At 49.0% G+C, this 24,662-nt stretch overlaps 1 protein-coding gene and 1 long non-coding RNA gene across 2 annotated transcripts; one reads left to right on the top strand and one right to left on the bottom strand.

The window, feature by feature from the left end:
• Window positions 1–1,922: 1,922 nt before the first annotated feature.
• On the bottom strand, window positions 1,923–24,346 carry LOC142499784 (sterol 26-hydroxylase, mitochondrial-like). Its single transcript, XM_075609646.1, has 9 exons — window positions 24,034–24,346; window positions 13,428–13,618; window positions 9,892–10,091; window positions 8,528–8,725; window positions 7,740–7,903; window positions 7,088–7,254; window positions 5,724–5,805; window positions 4,024–4,224; window positions 1,923–2,558 (listed from the first exon to the last, which is right to left on the bottom strand). Exons 1-9 carry the CDS (start codon window positions 24,265–24,267, stop codon window positions 2,421–2,423), a joined length of 1,575 nt encoding a protein of 524 aa, XP_075465761.1. The 5' UTR covers window positions 24,268–24,346; the 3' UTR covers window positions 1,923–2,420.
• Window positions 7,079–14,081, top strand: LOC142499788 (uncharacterized). Its single transcript, XR_012802740.1, has 2 exons — window positions 7,079–7,294; window positions 13,377–14,081. It is a non-coding gene; the product is annotated as an uncharacterized LOC142499788 (long non-coding RNA).
• Window positions 24,347–24,662: the final 316 nt, after the last annotated feature.

Genomic DNA, 24,662 nt, shown 5'->3' with positions numbered 1-24,662 from the left:
CACACACACCTATACAGACACACGTATACACACACACACGTATACACACAGGCACACGTAGACACGTAGACACACGTAGACACAAAGAAACACGTAGACACACAGACACACCTATACACACAGACACACACCTATACACACACACACGCACACCTATACACACACACACACACACACCTATACACACACACACACACACACCTATACACACACACACACACCTATACACACAGACACACACCTATACACACAGACACACACCTATACACACAGACACACACGTATACACACAGACACACACGTATACACACAGACACACACGTATACACACAGACACACACGTATACACACAGACACACACGTATACACACAGACACACACGTTTACACACACACACACGTACACACACGTATACACACACACACACACACACACACACGTAGACACACACACACGTACAAACACACACGTACAAACACACACGTAGACACACGTGTACACACACACACGTAGACACACACACAGACGTAGACACACACACACACGTATACGCACTCACACGTAGACACACACACGTAGACACACACACGTATACGCACACACACGTATACACACACACACACACACACGTAGACACACACGTAGACACACACACACGTAGACACACGCACGTAGACACACACACATGTACACGTAGACACACACACACATGTACACGTAGACACGTACACACACACACATGTACACGTATACTCACACACATGTACACGTACACACACACATGGAGACATACACACACACATGGAGACATACACACACGCACATGTACACACACACACACACACATGTATACATACACATAATGTATACACACACACATGTATACACACACACATGTATACACACACACACACACACACACATACACACACATACACACGTGTATACACACACAAACATGTATACACACAAATGTACACACACACATGTATACACACACACACATACTATGTATACACACAAACATGTATACACACGTGTATACACACGTGTATACACGTGTATATACACATGTGTATACACACACATGGAGACATACACACACGCACATGTACACATACTGTATACACACACACATGTATACACACACACACACACACACGTGTATACACACACGTATACACACACACAAACATGTATACACACACACAAACATGTATACACACACACAAACATGTATACACACACACAAATGTACACACACACACATGTACACACACACACACACATACTATGTATACACACAAACATGTATAGACACACACAAACATGTATACACACATGTGTATACACACACGTACACATGTATACACACACACACACAATATATACATACACACAATGTCTACACACACATGTGTATACACACACGTATACACACACACACGTACACACACACACACACGTACACATGTATACACACACACACACACATACAATGTATACACACAAACATGTATACACACACACAAACATGTATACACACACACACGTATACACACACACACTATCCCCAGCAAAACCACATCAGCACACCGCTATCCCATGCCCCCCCAGCACACTGGCATTCTCGGCTCCCCGCCATTCCCAGCCCCCATCAACACCATCAGCACCCACACATCGGCACCTTTGCACCTCCCCCATCGGCACACCCACATCCGCACCCCCACATCCGCACCCCCACATCAGCACCAAACCCTCCAAAATCAGCACACCGATACAATCACCATCAGTACAGCCACAGCAGCACTACCACCGCACATGGGCCGCGTTGACCACTCCTCACCCAAATGCCACACCCACACCACAAACATCCCGGGCAACGCCGGGGCTCTCAGCTAGTATCTAATAAAATGCATCCATTTGTGATGAGTTGGGACGTATATATATATCGTTATTTATATAGCGCCCACGGTATACTCGGCGCTTTACAAAAGAGACGGAGCAGGAAGTTATAATACAATATGATAAACAAAATCAGACAAAAGAAGAGGAAATCCCTGCCCTGAAGAGCTCACAATCTAAGTGGGGGTTAGGGATTTAGCCCTTCACTACAGGGGGGTTTATGCAGTGAAAGGGGAAACCCATAACTTAGCGTTTCCAAACATCTGTCAGATTTGATGGGGCCTATTACATAGGGGGCTGGTCCCTCATAGAGACATTATACATTTATTTTATTACTTCTAATTTTTAAATTACTTGTTATTTACATTTAAATTGCTTTGTTTTATTGTGCGTTTTCCTCACGGACGGTCTCTTCAGCACCAAACGAGTTAAAGTCTGTGGCTGTGAAAGCGTTAAGTGCCACTGTTAACCCCTTGGTTCCAGGTCTGTTCTATAGCAGCGCAGTAAGAGGATGGTCAAGCCGATTGGCGAGTTGCAGCTGTTCTCTCCAGGAACTGCAGGTTGATGGGTTTCTGAGGGGTCAGGACGATCCTGGCAATGGCTTTAATCTCTCCCGCCAGAGGCTCGGGTCTGAGCTCAAACTTCTGGATTATCTGAGGACGAAGGTAGAGGGAAGGAAAAGTAAATCCATATAACCGGTGTGGTTGTGTCCTAGTGCAGACTTTGTATTTTCTGCACTACAGCTCGGTGTCACTAGCCAAAATGCAGTGTGCAGTAATACCTGCACACAATGTAACATACGTGGTATTGAATACCCCCAGTGACAATGATTACGAGATCTCTGCCTTCCATGAATGTCACAAGCGATGCACGTGCGAATCAGTAAGAGGCAGGAGCCAGCAGCCTTGTCATTTCGTCACAAAGCATATTGTAGAGTCACGAGGTGTAGAGCTAAGTTACTAAGAAAATATACTTCAGACTCAGTTATCTTTTAATGTTAATTCAGGTTTATCTTACCCTCCCTATTATATTTGTACGGAGGTAATGTTACAGCCTGCGATGGGGGTGAGCCCAGTCTGAGTATTTACAATCTTACAGTAAAGTTTCAAAGTTCACATTGACGGTAGGAACTCTGAGAGGGAGGATACTGCTTGTTATGTGATCCAGCCCAGTCAGAACAAAACCATAATGAGACATACTGCTCCTTTGTCAGATAACTAAGAAAGGTGACAGGTACTTAACATGCAGTAACACACAAAGAAAAATATAACGCAACTAAAACCATGTACTGTACAATGTTTGCTGATATTTCAAGGGCAACTTTACATAATTATTTGAACACATATTTGATTAAGTTAATTAATTGGCATTAGGCATCTGAATTTTACCTTTTAAAGCAGCCGCTCAGGCAATATCCTACGTGTATTTTTTTTTAAATAAATCAGTTCTGTACTATGAGAAAATACTTGTAGCATTTAATTTAAAAAAAAAAAATGTTTTAAAGACATTTTTAATGTTTCTAATGTAGGAAGCATTTCCAAAGTGACAGCCCCAATCCCCTTCTGACAGGCTCTGGAGCCCCGCCCTCTTTCTAGCAGTGAACCAATTGTATCTAGTAATTGCTCTGTCACATAATATTGCTGGACTACATTGCCCACAATGCTGTGCAAGAACTGAATTAAATAACCCCGAGCACGCGACGATTACAGGAGAGCGGATCGATCTGCAGCTTAGCTAATCACTTGTCAGTGTGCAGATTGTATTGATGCACATATTGAATGGCAAATGTATTTATTTATTTAAACGGCAGCTTGAACGGCAGCTTTAAATCTATCACTGCAATGAGTTCATTTGGGACTAAACCTTCAAAAAGTGCTCCAAGAATACTTTTGGGGAGAACACAACGAATGTATACATTTGAAAACATGTAACCTTCTGTATTCTAATTCACCCTAATCACCAATGCTGGAAAACATTATTTCTGTGCGAGGAAACAGTGTAGTCCACTTGTGAATGTTCTGTGGTTCAGACACCTCTGGTGAAAAGATTGTGTGATTGGTCCTCAAAGGGACATTTTGACTGGTCAGTCTCAGCCCTTAGAACCATCATAAAACTCACCCGCGATAACGCCATGTGCATTTCCAGCTCAGCGATCCGCCGCCCAACGCAAGCTCGGACCCCGTATCCGAAGGGGATTGAGCTGAAGGGATGGTGCTTCATCTGACCGTCCCGAAACCAGCGTTGGGGATTAAACTTGTTTGGTTCGGGGAAATTGGTCTCATCACGGGATATGGCATAGTGACTCAGAGCAAAGAGCGTCTGCAAATGGGAAAACAGGACAACGTAGTTCTCAAAAGCTAATCTGACTTAATTCATTGTGAAGCAGATGCCTCTGGGAATTAAGCGGTTAAGCCCTCGAGCAAACGAAAGGCCACGTTTTCAGGGCAACACACACTGTATATGAGCAAGTTATCTTACTGATACTTAGGTCAATTGGGTAATTAAGTGTTGATTAGAGAAATCTTACAATAATTAACTTTGGGAGCCCTTGGTTAAGCAATGTAAAAATGTAACTACGTAGTGTCAGATAGGTAAAAATGACAAATATATTTATTTAACATTCAGTTAATTTGCCAATATGAAATAAATCGTTATCATGTGCCCCAACAGTGACATATAGCGTAATATATCAAATTCAGTTCATTCAGGCCAAGGAGGAACTTGATTCAGAGGTGTAAGCCACCCGGGACAGAATGAGATACTCCTCTCTTACAGACTAGCCTCCTCTTTCACTGCAGCTAAAACTGTTACATGTTCGGTGACACAGATGTAAACAGGCTCTCTCGCTCTTCTTCCGGTAGTCAGAAAATGCTTCTCCGTGTAACGTGGGCAGAGAAGGGGGGCCGTGTCGCTCCTTTCTTCCATGTAGTAACAAAGGAGGGGGAGGGAGTGTGGCGGTAGGGGTAAACGGGACTGCTTTTAATAAAGGTAAAGCCTGCCATTACCCTTACCTGTCAGTAATAGTCGTATTATGTGTATGTATATCTATGTATTATGAAGCCTGGTTCCAGCACGTCAGGGACCAGGGGTTAATGTTATGTTCAGCGGGAATGTTGCAAAGGTGCCTGACCTTTCCAAGTAACTCTCTTTCTGTTGCTATTAAACCCACCAATCAGGGGCTGGGCATATTGACAGCACCTGGCATTGAATGTTTCAATATTGTGGCATATAAGGTATAAAAAAAAGGTGGGGAGTGGGTATGTGTGTTGGGTATCTGTACAGTTGTGTATATTTCTTTTTCCAATAAATTAATTTGATAAACTCTGTTTCTGTCTGGCGATTTGATCCCTGGTGCAATAGTCCTGGTCTCCGGTGACAAGGAGTAGGAGGTATGATAACAACTTGTTGGTCCAATAACAGGTATGTTATAAGCTTTCCAACCTCTCAGGGTCAGGGTTCTCCGATGAAGGACCCGGACAGGTTGGAAAGCTTGTAACATATAAACTACTTGGTGGTCCAATTAAAGGTATAATACTACCCACAGTACTCCCTCTCCCTCCTTTGTTACTCTATGTAAGTGTAATTGTGGATTATTTTTATGTTGAAGTACCCTGCAGCTTTACAGTATGTATTTTATGTGTTAGTCCCTTCCTTGGCTTATCATGATGCAAAATATTTCTATCAACCTCCCTTTCCCTCTCTGCCGCCCTTTAGCTTTGAATGGTAGTACCTTCGAGCTCTGTATGTTTGCTGACCATTGTCAACGCTCTGACCACTGGCTCGAACTCAGCCGTAACTCCTCAAAGTGCCACACTTACATCTTTCGGGAAGCAATAGTCTCCAATGATTATCGGCTTGTCAACAGCGACTCTGGAATTGGTTGGCACAACGGGGTACATCCTACAAGGGAAGTAAAGTGGAACAGGACGGATTCCATCAAAGCTTTAGACCAATCGAAAGGTACTTTCATAATCCTGATTGCATGTTAATAATATGGCAACACCAAAATCTTCAATAAATATTACCATCGTAAAATGATACAGCCGGAAGGTGCAATGGGCGTGAATTCACACAAACTAACATCCTACTCATTTGCAATGGGAAGCTCCTCCATTTTAGTAGCCCACACCTCATACACAACCTATTTCAGAGCAAATATCACTTTCCTTTCACTAGTGATACTCCGCCATATTCCTCTTCATGCAATGTTGCACACTCGGATGCCATGTTGTTTCCCTTGAAAGTAGCTAATTAAAGACACAAATGTCCTAGGTAGTGCTAAGCAGTAAGGCACCTGTAGGCCCATTAAAGTGTGCATGCCGTAATGTGCCATATGGTTTAGCACTGCTTAGTAAACATGGCTCAAAATCTCCACAGTGCGCAGGTTCCTTAGTCAAATATCAAGTTTCTCGTCTTAACAATTGAGCAAATTAGGCGATCAATTATCTAGCAATCTGATGCAAGAAAATAGCTCCAGAGTTATTGAAGCAAATAAATCATATTTTTTCTGTATTCTCTGACAAATGTGATGCTGTTTTTGTGCCAGTTTTTCAGTAAGGAGACATCGATAAATAGCTCTCTCAATGGGTTATTCAGAGAGCCCCGTTAGAGGTTAACGCACAAGTTATCTTCCCGTCAAGTCAGTAAGAGGCGTTAACACCCGTAACCGAGCTGGCTGAATCTGGTGGTCGGTGTGTCACTTTTATCTTCCTCCCTTCGGAGGGATATACCTATACCCCATTCTTTCCACTAGAGCAAGGGATGACCAACTCCAGTCCTCAAGGGCCACCAACAGGTCAGGTTTTCAGGATATCCCTGCATCAGCACAGGCGGCTCAATCAGTGGCTCAGCCATTGGGGAGCTGGCAGCTTTTGCACTTGTGGGGGCTCCTCACACAGTGATATGATTTTCTGTAAGAGCACCTCATACATTGATATCCTGGTTCCCCCATGAATAACACATTGACAAGCCGTTATTCCTTCACACACCTGGGATCGTGTATCTTGTGTAATACATTTACAAAAATAACAAAATTGATGAAAGTCAAAAATCCTAATTACTTTTAGCATAACGATAACATTTTGGACACTTTGTGCTGTTTTGGGCAGCAGTATCATCCCAGATAAAATGTGTTGTCTGTTTATGCTGCTGTTAAACGGTGACGTTTGCTCAGAGAACCTACCGCAAGGTCTCCTTAATCACCGCCTTCAGCAGCGGCATTCTGGAGATATCTTCAGCGCTGGGAATACTCTCTCCGGGCGCCACACTGATCACCTCCTGATAAAGGGCGTTCTGAATCTCAGGGTTTCTTGCCAGGTGATAAAGGGACCAGGACAATGTGTTGGATGTCTGCGGAGAGGGGAGTGCGTTATCACAGCGCAATTACAAGGTAAGCACAACGAAAGGCCACTTGTTAAACCCATAGCTGCAAGGGGAGGCTCATACAATATTAGTGCTACATAAAAATGACATATTATAATAATAATAATATGTTCTGGCACTCCGTCCCTCTCTGCAGAACAATTCCAGTTCTGAGCAACACTCACACATGCATAAAATGATCATTTGTTATCTTTCCCTGTTGTACTGTCTACAGTTTCTATAGTATAACAATGGAGTGCTGGTCCCTCTGGTTTTCAAGGATATCGAAGGGAGAAACCCAATGAATAAATATCTCCAGGCTTGTCTCTATGCAAATCCCTTCTCCTCCAGGCATGGTAGTAATGCTGCGTGACTGAGGATGGTAGCTTCTATTCCTGTTCTTTGTGGTCCCTTCAACATCCCACTTGTACACACTGGTTCTTTTAACAATGTAAGGGTATCATACTACGTACTGTGTCCACTCCGGCTAGTAGCAACTCAGCCACACTGCCATACACCTCCTTACTGGTCAGTTTGCCACTGGAGAGCAGATATGTGAGGTACTCCCCCTCCACCTCCTCACCACGCTCCAATTGAGCCTGAACCTTCTCCATTTTCTGGTCAATCAGCTTCTTCCCTAAAGCAATAAGACCCAAAAGAGGGGACAACTTTCTTAGTTTATCTTTACTTATGAAATAAACCTGCACAGTAAGGCAGGGGTGCTCAACTCCAGTCGTCAACCCCTCCAACAGGTCAGGTTTTGAAGATATCCCTGCTTCAGCACAGGTGGCTCAATCAGAGGCCCTGATTGAGCCACCTTTGCTGAAGCAGGGACTGATTGAGCCACCTGAGCCGTAGCATAGACTGACTGAGCTACCTGTGCTGATGCAAGGACTGATGGAGACACCTTTGCTGAAGCAGGGACTGATTGAGCTACCTATGCTGATGCCGGGACTGATGGGGACACCTGTGTTGATGCAGGGTGATCCTGAAAACCTGCCCTGTTGGGGGAATGGGGGGGGGGGGGCTTGAGGATTGGAGTTGAGCCCCCCTGCAGGAAAGTATAAAATAGTTCTAATTAAATAGTGAAGAGCAGGCACTTAAGGCAGAAACATTTAATGCCCGGTAAGAATCACATTGCCCAGCTGGCTTGTTCATTTCCAATCGGGGATCTGTGACTACAAGGTAGTCAAATTCAAAAACACAATGTTGCCAGCGCTAATTATTTAAGAAAGGATATTCTTCATGCGACAATGCTCACCAAAGGCAAAGATGTTGTCCGAGCTGTCTATGTAACGTTTCCAGTACGGAAACACCTCCTTGGTCCATTTTGGAAGAACGGTGACATAGACAGAATTTCTCAGCATGGAACCAATGGAATCAATAAACTTCTGGGTTTCCGTCGGGATTTCCTTCTCCAAACATCCGATCCGGGTCTCAAACAGAATGTACGAGATACCTAATATAGAAGGAAGAGGGGGACAATGCAGGTGGTCAGATGTCCTATGTTCATTGTACGTGGCAATATTCTCTCCTTCTCGAGTGCAGAACCCTCTCTTATGACTTCCAAAAAGAATTAGGAAGTTAAAAACAAATGATTGCATTGCGGATATTATGGGGTTATGCATCAACCTCCTGGAAAGTCCATCTAGATCAGTAATGTTCAACATACTTGGATAACAAACCCCAAGCCAGGTGAGTTATACACATATATAGGGGCTGTCAACATTTAGGCTGCGGACATGGTGACGCAGCCCGTGCGGAAACGCGCGGAGGCTGAGGGAAAGCGGGTGCTTTCCCTGGCCATAGTACTCCAGCCGTGGGGGGCGTTCCTAGTGATGTCACGGAGCTGGTTCGTCCTCATTGGGCCCCCTCATTGGGTGGACCGCTCACGTGACCGCCCTGTCGCACGAGAATTCTCGCGTAGCGCGGGCCCCCTCCTGCCTCCACACGCATGCGCCCGCACGCCGCATATACGCGAACACTGCCTTAAGGTATTATTTTCGGCGCGGTCTCAGGTACCATGGATGCAGCCTTAGAAGGATACACAAATGCAACCCGAAACTGAAAGAAATCCTAGAAAATGGAAACATTTTCATAACCGGGTGACTCAGTTGGCCAATAGAAAGTGGTGTTGTCTTTGGGACGTGATTTCGTGGCTTTCTATTCAGTGGCCTTTGCATCTCAGACGTCTGAGGCTCCAGGTTGCTGAAGATATCATCGTTCAGTTTGTGGGGGGCTGTTGCTTTATAATGTAGTGTCACTCAGTAAAGATATGCAGAAGAAAATCAAATTGATATATTATGCTTGCTATATATTTAAAATGTTTATAATGTAATGCAGGGGGCTCAATTCCAGTCCTCAAGCCCCCTCAACAGGTCAGGATTTCAGGATACCCCTGCTTCAGCACAGGTGGCTCAATGAGCCTCTGATTGAGCCACCTGTGCTGAAGCAGGGGTATCCTGAAAACCTGCCCTGTTGGAGGGGAGGGGGGGGGGGGGCGGCTTGAGGACTGGCGCTTAGCCCATGTGTAATGTACTTTAACTACTATATATAAAATATACATTGCATTTTAACTCCATAAGTGCTGGAGGGACCTGCAAAGCCTTGCAGAACTTGGAGTACCTTCAAAGGCGAATCTGTACAGGTGGTTTGCTACGTCATTCACCATGTCCCCAGATGGTGTTTCTTTTCGGATCTCCCGAAGCCTGACCAGAAAGTCCGTTACCACTTCGTTAACGACCCCCGAGTAGAGCACGGCTTCTGCTGGCTTCAGCATCCTCTTGTTCAGCACCGAGCGCAGGTTGTGCCAGCGATGCCCCTCCCTGGGGGAGAGAGAGAGAGACGTGTAACATTATTCAGGGGCGCACATGTTACTTACTGTATGGTTTACACACTGCACTGACAGTACAAAGGCACCAATCAATAGTACTGACAGGACCTGATCAATATTTGGCAAACATGAAAAGTGTTCCAATGTTCTGCCAGCGGGGGCAGCGAGGAGTTGGGTTACTAGAGGTTAATATCACAGAGAGCTAAATGCTCCTCCTGGGAGAGGATAAAGCATTGACTGCTCACACATCTGCAGGAGTGGTGGGAGAAGAGAGACTTAGGGCCTCATGCAGAGAGCAGCGCTAACAGGAAAAGCGGCATTTTTTGGCGAAATCTGCCTTTAGAACGGCAGGTAATGGCGAGTTTTGAAAGAAGCGCCATTTTTTTTTATTTGCAAATCTCGCCGCGCGGCTGGCGAGAACCTAAATCTCTCCAGTGTTGAAAACGGCCGTATTCAGAGAGGCGCGATCGCCATCTAGCGGCTGTTCGCGCCCAAAAAAATGGCGCGATTTTCAACATTTTGCTTCGCCAACAAAAGTTGGCAAGAAGCTGGAGCTCGGCGGCCGGTGGGGGAGAAAAAAAAAAGCGATTTTTTTACAACAAGTTTCAACAGCGCTCATATCGCCGGTTGAAACTCTCCATATGCAGACAGGATTTTAAATGCAGTTTTATGACCTTTCTGCATATGGAGATTAAATCACGCCAAAAAAGGTACTATTTTTTACTTTCTCCAATTAATTCCACCGCTGCTCTCTGCATGAGGCCCTTAGTGGCAGTAAAGCTGACGCTTTGAACCCTTTCCATTTTCATTATTTAACTCCTGTGTACTCTGGACTTTGCCAATTGGGCGTGAATTAGTGTAATAGATTGGTGTTTTTGATTACTGTGTGCTGGTCCGGTGGTTAGGTATTGGGTCAAGGGAAGTACCTTATGGTCTTGCCCCCCTTGTAAACGGTCGTTGCCCCCTTTGTAAACCTTAACACCCCCCCCAAGAACTTGTTTCTCCCCCCCCCTCTCTCCCCACTTTTATGGTTTTGTTTACCCCACTTCTTGCCCCTGTGTAATATTACACTTTCCACTGTATTAATAGGGTCCATATATACTCGCTTGTACCGGCATCACTCCAATTGGGAGTTACCTTGTGCTTATATTAAATCATTTTTTTGCTTGTGACATTCCATCAGTTTTTTTTTTTTTTCATATAGTCAGTGAGTGCTGGGACTATAGTTGTATTTTGACTGGATGGTTTGTTACCAATATCAGCAGTTGTGTATGTAGCACAATTACACTCACAGAGTAGCTGCAGAACGTCAAAACAGTGCTATCGTTTAATTAGTGTATACCCAAGGGAAACAGAACCTATGCAGTGCATTCAAACGACAACCTCCTAACTATAAACACAAACATAATACATCTTTATTTCATTCAAAACTCATCGTTGTGTCAGCTAGTGATAAATAACAACAACGCTGTATAGCTTAGAAAAGCCGTTCTATTCATTGGGAGCGTCTCTCCTTTGTCATTTATTTTTTGGAGACTTCCCTGCACTTTAAGTATGAGAATTGAGCGAGGAGACACATCGATTGCAAACTATTGGTGGCTCAAACTTTTAGATTTAAAGAAGAGACTGAATAACTCAACAAATAACACAGTAATTCATACTTATACATATATAAATATTTTATTGAGAGATAATACTGAATATTTATACAAGGACTGCTATTTTACAGAGACCTGGCATTTATCGATATCCTAGTACCAGAGAATTTGCTTTCAGCTCAATTTCTAACGATGAGTTTGGAATGAAATAAAGATGTATTATTTTTGTATTTATTGTTAGGAGGTTGTCTTTTAACTGCACTTCTGTAAATAGGGTCCTGTTTCTGCTTCACTACACCCTAAATCCCACCCCTCCTTTACAATTGTAATCTGAATCAAGCTGAGTGGAGCAGGGCACCTTCTCAGTTTACGCATCATTTAATTATACACATTCTGTTCCAGATATTTGGCTCTGTATCACAAGAAATCGCCACTATGGAGACCTATTACTCTCATATACTGTAACGCAGGGGTGCACAATCTTTTCCCCCTGCGCCCCCCTGCCTGCTTTCGTCCCCCCTGCTCGGCTCCCGCGACAAATAACGCTGTGGGGTCATGTGATGTCACGTTACCATGACGATGCATCGCTAGAAGCCAAGGTAAGTAAGTTACAGAGGCCTCGCGCGGTCCTCCGGCATTTAATTTAAATGCCTTTGGGGACAGTGCGGGACCTCTGCAACCACCGTGGTCCGTCCCCCCCCAGAAAATTTTGCACCTCCCCTGGGATGCACACCCCCCAGTTTGCACACCCCTGCTGTAATTAGAAGTGCCAAGGCTCTCAGACCAGGTCCAGTCCTGAGAAAGAAGACCCCAGACGAATTCCCCACGTGGGACGAAACGTACGTCGGGTGTAGATGACGCTAAGTCTCTGACGTCACTAGATGCGACCACAGTGCTGTGGTACTTTTACTATCCATCAGAGTTCCTGTTTGGCGAAAATAGCCCTGTGTTACTACCGCTCTTGCATGCTGTGAGGTAGTTAAACTAAGTTGTGGGCCCTAGGAGGCACCCACTAGCTAGTTATATGTGTGTGTGTGTGTACTACATTACCATATTGGTGGGGTCCACGGTCTCTACCTGGAAGTGACATTCAGTGAGGCAGTGCTGAGTTCCAGCCCTTGTGTGCCAGCACTCACTCTCATGCATATATTCTGTGCTTAGCAGCAAACATCAAGCTACTGCCTGAACAGGGGTAGCATTGTTTAATCTACTACATACTGGTTACCTACATGATCACTCTCCTCAATTAGTGGGTCAACCCAGTGGTCTATGAGGCTGTCTGCCCAATTGGGTGATTTACCACTGTAAGGGATCAGAATTAGATCTGTAGATCACTGTCACGTCAGTATATGCAGTGATGCATATACACTATATAGAGTGACTTAAAACATCCTTTTTCAGGGTAAGATATTTAAGAGTGTTCAATATATTTTGACCTGTGGTAGTTACCAGTGTCTGCCTCTATCCTATAGAAGACAGGAACACAAATCAGTGTCATTTACACGTGGCATCCGTATTTCTGTACCACTTACATTTGGCACAGAATGGGTGGTAGCTTTTTCGCATCTTATAGGTTTGAACTTTTTTGTTTTCTTTTCCACATTAAACAATTTCTTATTTTATTTCACTGGAGGAAGAGTGCTTGTTCACATGGATTCTTTCTCTTTATGTATTTACAGGTCCTGTCCTCTCTGAAGTTTGCTTTGGTAATATTAATGCCGGGAACTTACTCTGTGAAAGGTCCGTAAGACAGGTCCCTCTGGCGCCGATGTTCCTTCCAGTGCTCCATATCACTCCTCATGGGATACTTCCCCTCCTGCCTCAGCAAAGTCTCCAGAATTTCTACATCAGCAATGTTCACACTTGTGTACTGTCCCAGAGAAGACTTCCACATGGGGCCGTAATTCTTCTTATAGATAAACTGAAAGATACAAGTGAAAGAAAGTCAGCAGAACACGAAGACCTTGTCATTTCTCCGCGGTGGGGATTCAAACTGTGGGGGGATTTTCTAGTAACTGCGAGCTTGCCCTTGTAAAACCACGCGGTTTGACATGGTCCAAAGTAGCGGATTACAACTAGCCAAAAATCCATATTCTGTATTACAAATCGCATTGTTTAAACCGCGTCTATTAAAAATGACAAACCGCGCGGTTTAAGAGCCCATACACTCAGATTGTAGGGGCTTGTGAAGTGGCATGACCTGAGATAATGCTAACTCCATCCCCAGTCTGACTTATGGGGTTCTGCCGAGATATGGGGTTCTGCCGAGATATGGGTTTGCTCTCTCTTGGCAAAACCCATATTTCCGGCTCTGAATGAAACTCGCAAGACCAATCTCGCCACTCACTCTGAAGGACGCGAGAAATAAATACAAGTTATTACAAGCGGTTTTGTCTTTTGCACTTAGCGGACCTACCAATTCAGCTAGTTGTCAACAAATGCGCGTTTGAACCTTTTTGGTCATTCCCACCGGATTTGCACAGCTGGAATGAAAACGCTGCAAAAAAAGTAAACCCTTTTCAGCACGGTTTGTACAGGGCTGTTTCCTGCACGGTTTGGACAGAGCTGTTTCCGCATGGAACTCACGGCTACTAGAATGCCTCCCCATGTATCATGCATCTCCTGATAAGCACATCCAACTTTTATTTGTTCTTACTGCTGCTTTAAATGAAACATTTAAAAACAAGTTAACAACATTTCCCTCAACACTTTTAGCCGGAGAGGTTTAGGCTGCGCTTATACAGCTGGCGACACAACCGATGACGTCACCCGTTGCCGTCGCCATTGCGAAAGTTGTATTGTATATTTTGGAGACATCGCTGGCTGCAAGGCCAGTGACGTCAGCAAGGGGGAAGGCAGTGAGGGCGCAGAAGCACTCTGATTGGCTTATAGCCAGTCACATGTGGAGACTGTCTCTCCAAAAATCAAATTCGACTGACTACCAGAATTTTGGTAGCGCTGTCTCTCCGTCGCGTCCACAATAAGCGCCGGTGACAATGCATTATACTACTTCCGATTTGGCAGATCGATACGTGCATTTTGTGCTTTTTTTCCCCAAAGCAGATTTGCCAGCAAAATGGAGTCCGGATCTGTTGCCAAAGACTATTTGAAAGAAGTTTTTGACGTCTAGCTGCACAGACAGATAACGGGCACAATAACAGCGGCGAGCTCAGCTCTGCCAGCAGTAAAATAGCAAGTGCGGACAAGGGGACATTGAAATATAAATACAATTATTTAAGTGTTACAGTGTTTCTAAAATAGCTTCTAACGTAAACCACTGAGGACCTAAAAATATCTTGTTACCAGTTTTTTTTAGCTGTGAAGAACACTGTTTAATTGGTCCTGTCAATGAGAATATCTTGTACTAAATTACATACCCAGTGAGAGAAGCAGATTCAAACAACAGCCAGTTGGAATGGTCATATCGCAGGGACGGCATGATGGCGGGGCCGGCGTGATGGCAGGGACGGCGTGATGGCAGGGCCGGATTGATGGCAGGGCCGGATTGATGGCGGGGACGGATTGATGGCAGGGCCGGATTGATGGCAGGGCCGGATTGATGGCAGGGCCGGATTGATGGCAGGGCCGGATTGATGGCGGGGACGGATTGATGGCGGGGCCGGATTGATGGCGGGGCCGGATTGATGGCGGGGCCGGCTTGATGGCGGGGACGGATTGATGGCAGGGCCGGATTGATGGCAGGGCCGGAATGATGGCAGGGCCGAATTGATGGCAGGGCCGGATTGATGGCAGGGCCGGATTGATGGCAGGGACGGTTTGATGGCAGGGCCGGATTGATGGCAGGGACGGATTGATGGCAGGGCCGGATTGATGGCAGGGCCGGATTGATGGCAGGGCCGGATTGATGGCAGGGACGGTTTGATGGCAGGGCCGGATTGATGGCAGGGCCGGATTGATGGCAGGGCCGGATTGGTGGCAGGGCCGGATTGATGGCAGGGATGGATTGATGGCAGGGACGGATTGATGGCAGGGCCGGATTGATGGCAGGGCCGGATTGATGGCAGGGCCGGAATGATGGCAGGGCCGAATTGATGGCAGGGCCGGATTGATGGCAGGGCCGGATTGATGGCAGGGACGGTTTGATGGCAGGGCCGGATTGATGGCAGGGACGGATTGATGGCAGGGACGGATTGATGGCAGGGCCGGATTGATGGCAGGGCCGGATTGATGGCAGGGACGGTTTGATGGCAGGGCCGGATTGATGGCAGAGCCGGATTGATGGCAGGGACGGATTGATGGCAGGGACGGCGTGATGGCAGGGATGGATTGATGGCAGGGACGGCATGATGGCAGGGACGGATTGATGGCAGAGCCGGATTGATGGCAGGGCCGGATTGATGGCAGGGACGGATTGATGGCAGGGCCGGATTGATGGCAGGGCAGGATTGATGGCAGGGCAGGATTGATGGCAGGGCAGGATTGATGGCAGGGCCAGCTTGATGGCAGGGCAGGATTGATGGCAGGGCCAGCTTGATGGCAGGGCAGGATTGATGGCAGGGACGGATTGATGGCAGGGACAGATTGATGGCAGGGACGGATTGATGGCAGGGCCGGCTTGATGGCAGGGCAGGATTGATGGCAGGGCCGGATTGATGGCAGGGCCGGATTGATGGCAGGGCCGGCTTGATGGCAGGGACAGCTTGATGGCAGGGCCGGATTGATGGCAGGGCCGACTTGATGGCAGGGACGGAATGATGGCAGGGCCGGATTGATGGCAGGGACGGATTGATGGCAGGGCTGGATTGATGGCAGGGCCGGATTGATGGCAGGGCCGGATTGATGGCAGGGCCGGAATGATGGCAGGGACAGCTTCATGGCAGGGCCGGATTGATGGCAGGGACGGATTGATGGCAGGGACAGATTGATGGCAGGGCCGGATTGATGGCAGGGACGGATTGATGGCAGGGCCGGATTGATGGCAGGGCCGGATTGATGGCAGGGATGGATTGATGGCAGGGCCGGCTTGATGGCAGGGCCGGCTTGATGGCAGGGCCGGCTTGATGGCAGGGCCGGCTTGATGGCAGGGACAGCTTGATGGCAGGGCCGGATTAATGGCAGGGCCGGATTGATGGCAGGGACGGATTGATGGCAGGGCCGGATTGATGGCAGGGCCGGATTGATGGCAGGGCCGGATTGATGGCAGGGACGGATTGATGGCAGGGACGGATTGATGGCAGGGCCTGATTGATGGCAGGGACGGATTAATGGCAGGGCCGGATTGATGGCAGGGACGGATTGATGGCAGGGCCGGATTGATGGCAGGGCCGGATTGATGGCAGGGCCGGATTGATGGCAGGGACGGATTGATGGCAGGGACGGATTGATGGCAGGGCCTGATTGATGGCAGGGACGGATTGATGGCAGGGCCGGATTAATGGCAGGGCCGGATTGATGGCAGGGACGGATTGATGGCAGGGCCGGATTGATGGCAGGGACGGATTGATGGCAGGGCCGGATTGATGGCAGGGCCGGATTGATGGCAGGGCCGGATTGATGGCAGGGACGGATTGATGGCAGGGACGGATTGATGGCAGGGCCTGATTGATGGCAGGGACGGATTGATGGCAGAGACGGCGTGATGGCAGGGCCGGATTGATGGCAGGGCCGGATTGATGGCAGGGCCGGCTTGATGGCAGGGCCGGCTTGATGGCAGGGACGGATTGATGGCAGGGACGGATTGATGGCAGGGCCGGATTGATGGCAGGGACGGATTGATGGCAGGGACGGATTGATGGCAGGGCCGGATTGATGGCAGGGCCGGATTGATGGCAGGGCCGGATTGATGGCAGGGCCGGATTGATGGCAGGGCCGGATTGATGGCAGGGCCGGAATGAAGGCAGGGCCGGATTGATGGCAGGGCCGGATTGATGGCAGGGCCGGATTGATGGCAGGGCCGGATTGATGGCAGGGCCGGATTGATGGCAGGGCCGGATTGATGGCAGGGACGGATTGATGGCAGGGCCGGCTTGATGGCAGGGACGGATTGATGGCAGGGCCGGATTGATGGCAGGGCCGGATTGATGGCAGGGCCGGATTGATGGCAGGGACGGTTTGATGGCAGGGCCGGATTGATGGCAGAGCCGGATTGATGGCAGGGACGGATTGATGGCAGGGACGGCGTGATGGCAGGGATGGATTAATGGCAGGGACGGCGTGATGGCAGGGACGGATTGATGGCAGAGCCGGATTGATGGCAGGGACGGATTGATGGCAGGGACGGATTGATGGCAGGGCCGGATTGATGGCAGGGCCGGATTGATGGCAGGGCCGGATTGATGGCAGGGCCGGATTGATGGCAGGGACGGTTTGATGGCAGGGCCGGATTGATGGCAGGGCCGGATTGATGGCAGGGCAGGATTGATGGCAGGGCAGGATTGATGGCAGGGCAGGATTGATGGCAGGGCCAGCTTGATGGCAGGGCAGGATTGATGGCAGGGCCAGCTTGATGGCAGGGCAGGATTGATGGCAGGGACGGATTGATGGCAGGGACAGATTGATGGCAGGGACGGATTGATGGCAGGGCCGGCTTGATGGCAGGGCAGGATTGATGGCAGGGCCGGATTGATGGCAGGGCCGGATTGATGGCTTGATGGCAGGGCCAGATTGATGGCAGGGCCGGCTTGATGGCAGGGACGGATTGATGGCAGGGACGGCTTGTTGGTAGGTCCGGCTTGATGGCAGGGCCGGCTTGATGGCAGAGCCGGCTTGATGGCAGGGACGGCTTGATGGTAGGTCCGGCTTGATGGCAGGGCCGGCTTGATGGCAGGGCCGGTTAATGGCAGGGCCGGCTCGATGGCAGGGCCGGCTCGATGGCGGGGCCGGTTGATGGCAGGGCCGGCTTGAGGGCAGGGCCGGCTTGATGGCAGGGCTGGCTCGATGGCTGGGCCGGCTTGATGGCGTTGCCGTCACACCAAACCCCACCAGTTACAGACGTCCGTGCTCTCCCCCACAACAATTAAACTGATTGCCGGGGGAGGGCGCGGGGCCTTGGTAACTCTCTTACCTTCTCCGACGGCATCTCCTCCTGCAGGGTCTTATCATCATGGCACTCTGACGTCAAATGGTGTCGCATTGTCATGTCGGATGTCACGACGTCATGTGGCATCACGCTGCTATGACAAAGGGACACCCTGTGGGGCCACGTTGCCATGACACTGTGACACCGCAGGGTCATGTCAACGCGATGCCATTTCACGTTGCAGAGCCACGATGACTGGACGCTGAGGAGAAGGTACAGAAACAGGTGGCACTCACATAAGCATTGAAGGTAGGTTCTTGTCCCATAGGAATGAATAGGTGTAGACGGACGTTCACAGAGGTACACAATTGGAGACTTTATAAGGTGAAATTATAATAGGCTTTATTGTGCCTTTTCCTTTTCATCAGGAAATCATCCAAACACAGGGGGGAAACAAAGCTTCTATTCACTTGGGAGTATCTCTAGTGAAAATACCATGCAATTAATTCACAACTCCCTAAGTCAAGCATTTCTCGCAGCCCCAAAACATATAGCATGAAATAAGCAGATATAAGCAGTCTCTTAAGAATAAAAAAATATCTGTTCCTTGGAGGGAAAATCTTCTCTGGTTCAGCTCCCTTCCCTCAGGGTGTGTCAGCTTCAGGTTCAGAAGTTTTCCCTGTGTCTTGTAAGCAGCTCTGCTGTTTCTTCTGGCATTGCTCAAGACTGTTGTGAGAGTCAAAGACAATCTCTGCTCTCTCTCAGTCAGAGCTAAGAAGTTACTTCCTGTCTCAAAGCCAGGCTTTTTCTACCACCTCTAATCAGGCAGGTGGTGTTAGTTAATTTGCTACCAGCAGTTAACCACCACACTGCTGGATTAGAGGCACATTTGTGAACAGGGATAAGTCCTCTGTTACAATAGGTAACATAATTCCTTACCAGACAGACCAGGTCTTGGATCTCCTGGTCTGCCTGGCAAGGAATTCTGTTATACATATATATAAATATATATATATATTTATGCCCACACCACATTGCAGTATCTTTTAGTCCCAATTTAAGGCCGGAAATACTGTATTTCTCTATATGGGGTTTTATTTAAAGGGATTAAATCATACACCAACCTGCCCTTTAAGTCAAACAAATCATAAAATAAAATACCTATTCCCTTTATGGAAAGCTAACTACACCGTAGCTGTCGCCCTCACTACTTGGATGGCCAGGTAAGCTGGTTCCCACACCCAAAACATGCCCTGGCATAAGCAACCATGTACACAGTCTCTGTAGACAACAATAAAGTGTTTTCCTTATCTGTTTGAAGCAGACGTCTCCGCTTCAGCACGGCCTTGCGTCCTTTCCGCCTAGGGGAACTTGGCCCCACGTGAGCTCAGAGAAATTCTCCTCTGTGGGTCCACTGTCAAGGGCTGTGCCAGCCTTCCTTCTTTAGCTGGGGAGCACTTCTCTGTCCCCTTCTCTGCGACAGCAATCTCTCACTCTGTGACTCAGCATTGTCTCTCTGGCAGCTCTCTGTAGTCCCTTCCTGACTATTAAAACTCTGTGAGCAATCAGGAGTTCAGCCTTCTCAATTAGGCAGCAGCTGTTACTGGCTACTCTGGGGAAGATTAACTCTGTGTAGACCGGAAAGCACACTTACTGCACTGTTCCAGCACCTAGAGATACCGGATGGTATCACTATAAAACGGAAAAAGCCGTGTTAGTCCAGTTGCGATAGTACAAAATAAATGAGTACTTCAGCATTAGGTGATAAAGGTATCACCTAATACTGAAGTACGTGCGTGTGTGTTTTGTTTAAGATGCACTGTGATTGGTGGTGACAGTCGCCTGTGAAAAACAACATTTCAAATCTCTTCATGTGACAGAAGCTTTGCAGCACGTCGTGGCGCTACCGTCGCGATTGGTATGTGCGCTTTCATTGCACTTTATTGTTTTGAAGCTGCGCTGCGTCGCGTGAGATTTCCGGTATAATCACGGCCTTCCTCACCAAACCTGCAGCTTCAGCAGTGTGCACAGCTGACAAATATATGCACAGGTCTTTACAAAAGTACAAATAAGTAATCAATAACTGGAAGCAGTACAAAAAGCCTGTGAATATCACCAACACAGGATTGATGTGAAATGAAGTAGCACAGATTACATATCTGCTCCTGCTCAGTCTCTTATTATTCTGCTGAGTCAAGAACACCCGTCCTGGCTGAGCCTTGTGCGGAGTTCTGTTCCTGCCGTTCCTGGGTTCCTCTGCTCTCACAGCAGAGGGGACCAGGTAGCCGTGGGCACCCTCCTGCTAGGAGCATTCCAGGGGAGTATAATATTGAGCCCAATAGAAAGGGATCACCTCTTGCATCCCAGCATTGAAGCGCTACTAAAAAGATGGTCAGAACCAGATAGAGATCTAAGACCTCTCTGTACTAAAGATATAAAGGGGCAGCCCAAGCAGGGACCCAGAAGAGTATGCTATATCAGGGGTGAGCAAACTTTTTATGCCGAGCCCCCCTTTTCATCCATGAAATTTCTCGGGCCCCCCCTGCCTGATGTAATCAAAATCACATGACGTGAGCGCACGTGAGCTGGTTCAGCCATTGAGGGCGAACCAGCTTTGTAACGCCCCCGCCACGCGTCTACAAAAAAAGTATTTATAGCACAAATTACATAACTTAAAAATAAATATTATAATATTTGTCTAATAGCGTTCCCATTTCTGCTGTATTATTAATCTCTCTCTTCCCGCCACATTAGAACACCTCAGGACCTCTCTAACCTCTTCCAGTCTCTCCCTGTATTTCTCACCCCCCCTCCAGTCCCTCTCTATTCCTCCCCTCAGTGTCTCCCCCTCCCCCCCCACTCTCTTTCCCTCCCCCCAGTGTGTGTCTCTTTCTCCCTCCCCCCATTGTCTCTCACTCTCTCCCTCCCCCCATTGTCTCTCACTCTCTCCCCTCTTCCAGTCTCACACTCCTCTTCCAGTCTCTCCAACTCCCTGTATTTCTCACTCCCCCTCCAGTCCCTCTCTATCCCTCCCCTCAGTGTCTCCCCCCACTCTCTTTCCCTCCCCCCGTGTGTCTCTCTTTCTTTCTCCCTCCCCCTAGTGTCCCCCTCCCTCCATTGTCTCTCACTCTCCTTCCAGCCATTGCCTCTCCCTCCCCCCAGTGTCTCTCTTGCACTCTCCAACCAGCTATTGTTTCTCCCTCCACCCGGTGTCTCTCTCACACTCTCCCTCCAGCCATTGTGTGTCACTCTCCCTCCTGCCAGTGTCTCCCTCCCTCCCACCAATGTCTCTCTCATCCCCATCCCCATGTAGCTCTTTCACCCCCCCTCCCCATGTCACACTCACTCTCACCCCCCTCCCCATCTCACACTCTCACCCCCCTCATGTCACTCACACCCTCCCCATGCCTCAGTCTCACACTCACTCCCCCATGTCCCAGTCTCACACTCACTCCCCCATGTCCCAGTCTCACTCTCCCACCCCCCCCATGTCCCAGTCTCACTCCCCCCCCATGTCCCAGTCTCACTCCCCCCCCATGTCCCAGTCTCACTCCCCCCACATGTCCCAGTCCCCCCCCCCATGTCCCAGTCTCACTCCCCCCCATGTCCCAGTCTCACTCCCCCCCCATGTGCCAGTCTCCCTCCCCCCCCATGTGCCAGTCTCACTCCCCCCCCATGTGCCAGTCTCACTCCCCCCCATGTCCCAGTCTCACCCCCCCATGTCCCAGTCTCACTCCCCCATGTCCCAGTCTCACTCCCCCATGTCCCAGTCTCACTCCCCCATGTCCCAGTCTCACTCCCCCATGTCCCAGTCTCACCCCCCCATGTCCCAGTCTCACCCCCCCCATGTCCCAGTCTCACCCCCCCATGTCCCAGTCTCATCCCCCCCATGTCCCAGTCTCACCCCCCCCCATGTCCCAGTCTCACTCACCCCCCCCCCATGTCCCAGTCTCACTCCCCCCCCGTCCCAGTCTCACTCCCCCCCATGTCCCAGTCTCACTCCCCCCTCATGTCCCAGTCTCACTCACCCCCCCCATGTCCCAGTCTCACTCACCCCCCCCCCCATGTCCCAGTCTCACTCACCCCCCCCCCATGTCCCAGTCTCACTCACCCCCCCCCCATGTCCCAGTCTCACTCACCCCCCCCATGTCCCAGTCTCACTCACCCCCCCCCCATGTCCCAGTCTCACTCACCCCCCCCCATGTCCCAGTCTCACTCACCCCCCCCCCCATGTCCCAGTCTCACTCACCCCCCCCCCATGTCCCAGTCTCACTCACCCCCCCCCCATGTTCCAGTCTCACTCACCCCCCCCCCCATGTTCCAGTCTCACTCACCCCCCCCCATGTCCCAGTCTCACTCACCCCCCCCCCATGTCCCAGTCTCACTCACCCCCCCCCCCATGTCCCAGTCTCACTCACCCCCCCCCCCATGTCCCAGTCTCACTCACTCCCCCCCCCCCATGTCCCAGTCTCACTCACTCCCCCCCCCATGTCCCAGTCTCACTCAATACCCCCCCCCATGTCCCAGTCTCACTCACTCCCCCCCCCCCATGTCCCAGTCTCACTCACTCACCCCCTCTCCCCATGTCACACACGCAGGAAGCAGGAAGCAACGAGATGCTGCTGTGTACTGTAGCGCAGCGCAGCACAGCGCCACCTAATGGCCAAAAGAAAAATTGCAGCTGCAGACGGCTTTTTTCCCTCTGCTCCTGGCAAAATCGCCGCTGCTTCCTGCGCCCCCCCTAAACAATCTTGCGCCCCCCCAGGGGGGCGCGCCCCCCAGTTTGCGCACCGCTGTGCTATATGATGACTAAGTTATCCTTTATGACCAAACAACTACCCCCACTGTTCCAAGCATGTGCCTCTCCAGGAATTAAGTAATCCACCTGGGGAAGTTGTTCGTCCTCAAACTCTGTAAACAAAGCCTGTCCTGTTTGTAACTATAAAGTTCCCGGCGCCCATCTTTTCTACCTCAACACCCAGCTGCACGGACACAGCACCCTGACAAGGTAATACACTGTGCAAGCCAGGTGTATTCGACTGAGACGCTGATTGAGCCACCTGTGCTGAAGCAGGGATATCCTTAAAACCTGACCGGTTGGTAGCCCTTGAGGACTGGAGTTGCCCACCCCTGCTTTACTACCTCTGTAGAGGCTATTCCATCACAATGTGACCCCTTTCCAGGCCTCTCAGCACCGCAGCTCTCATATATTCCAATAGGGTTCAATCTTTCAAATCAGCTTTTTCCCCCCATTATAATGTCTCAACTCCCCGGAAGGTGAGATCTTTGTGCCTCCCAGGGTACGTTTCCCTGTTGTGTAATTCTTTGTAGCCAGGACAGAAGGGGTTAACACTTACTTGTAACTCATGCGAGTGCAGGATGTAACCCCTCAGGAAAATCCAGTAGATGTTGGTGAGCAGCGAGGGTCCCGGCAGGTCCTCGAACGTCTTGATCCTCTTGTCTCGTTCTGCTGCTCCGGTGGCTGCCGCTGCTCCTGCGACCCCTCTCCCCTGGTTCCATGTCTGCAGGAGCAGGCGGCCCCTTCCCCTGCTCAGGGGGAGGAAGCAGCGCCTGCTAGCAGGGGATATCATGGCTGACAGATACTGCAGGCTGTTCTCGTTATACAATACACAGGCAGGCAAGAGCGTGAGATACTCCCACTCTTAACGGCTTCCCTGCTGGATAGGAGGAAGTGCTACTTAATCTGCATGGGGCAGGCCAAGGTTCATTCTACACATGACCACAGACAGAACCACGGCCAATGCCACAGGTGTTATTTACTAATGTCTCCCAGTTGCAATATTAAAGCAGGAATACTACATTCCCCCTTGTTTTCTTATTTGTATATGTAAAGCGTGTGACAATGTATAATACTCCTTTATTACCGAAGCTGGCAGTCGTTTGGTGCTACTGTTATAAATCTGTCACAATCCTGATTGTGTGACCAACATAATGGCCGCTTTCAGTTTCAATCAATCCTTCAGTC

The sequence above is a fragment of the Ascaphus truei genome, chromosome 7 (genome assembly GCF_040206685.1).
Source record: "Ascaphus truei isolate aAscTru1 chromosome 7, aAscTru1.hap1, whole genome shotgun sequence".
NCBI lineage: Eukaryota > Metazoa > Chordata > Amphibia > Anura > Ascaphidae > Ascaphus > Ascaphus truei.
The sequence above is the reverse complement of the archived record's forward strand: the minus strand, read 5'-3'. Positions and strand labels throughout refer to the sequence as shown.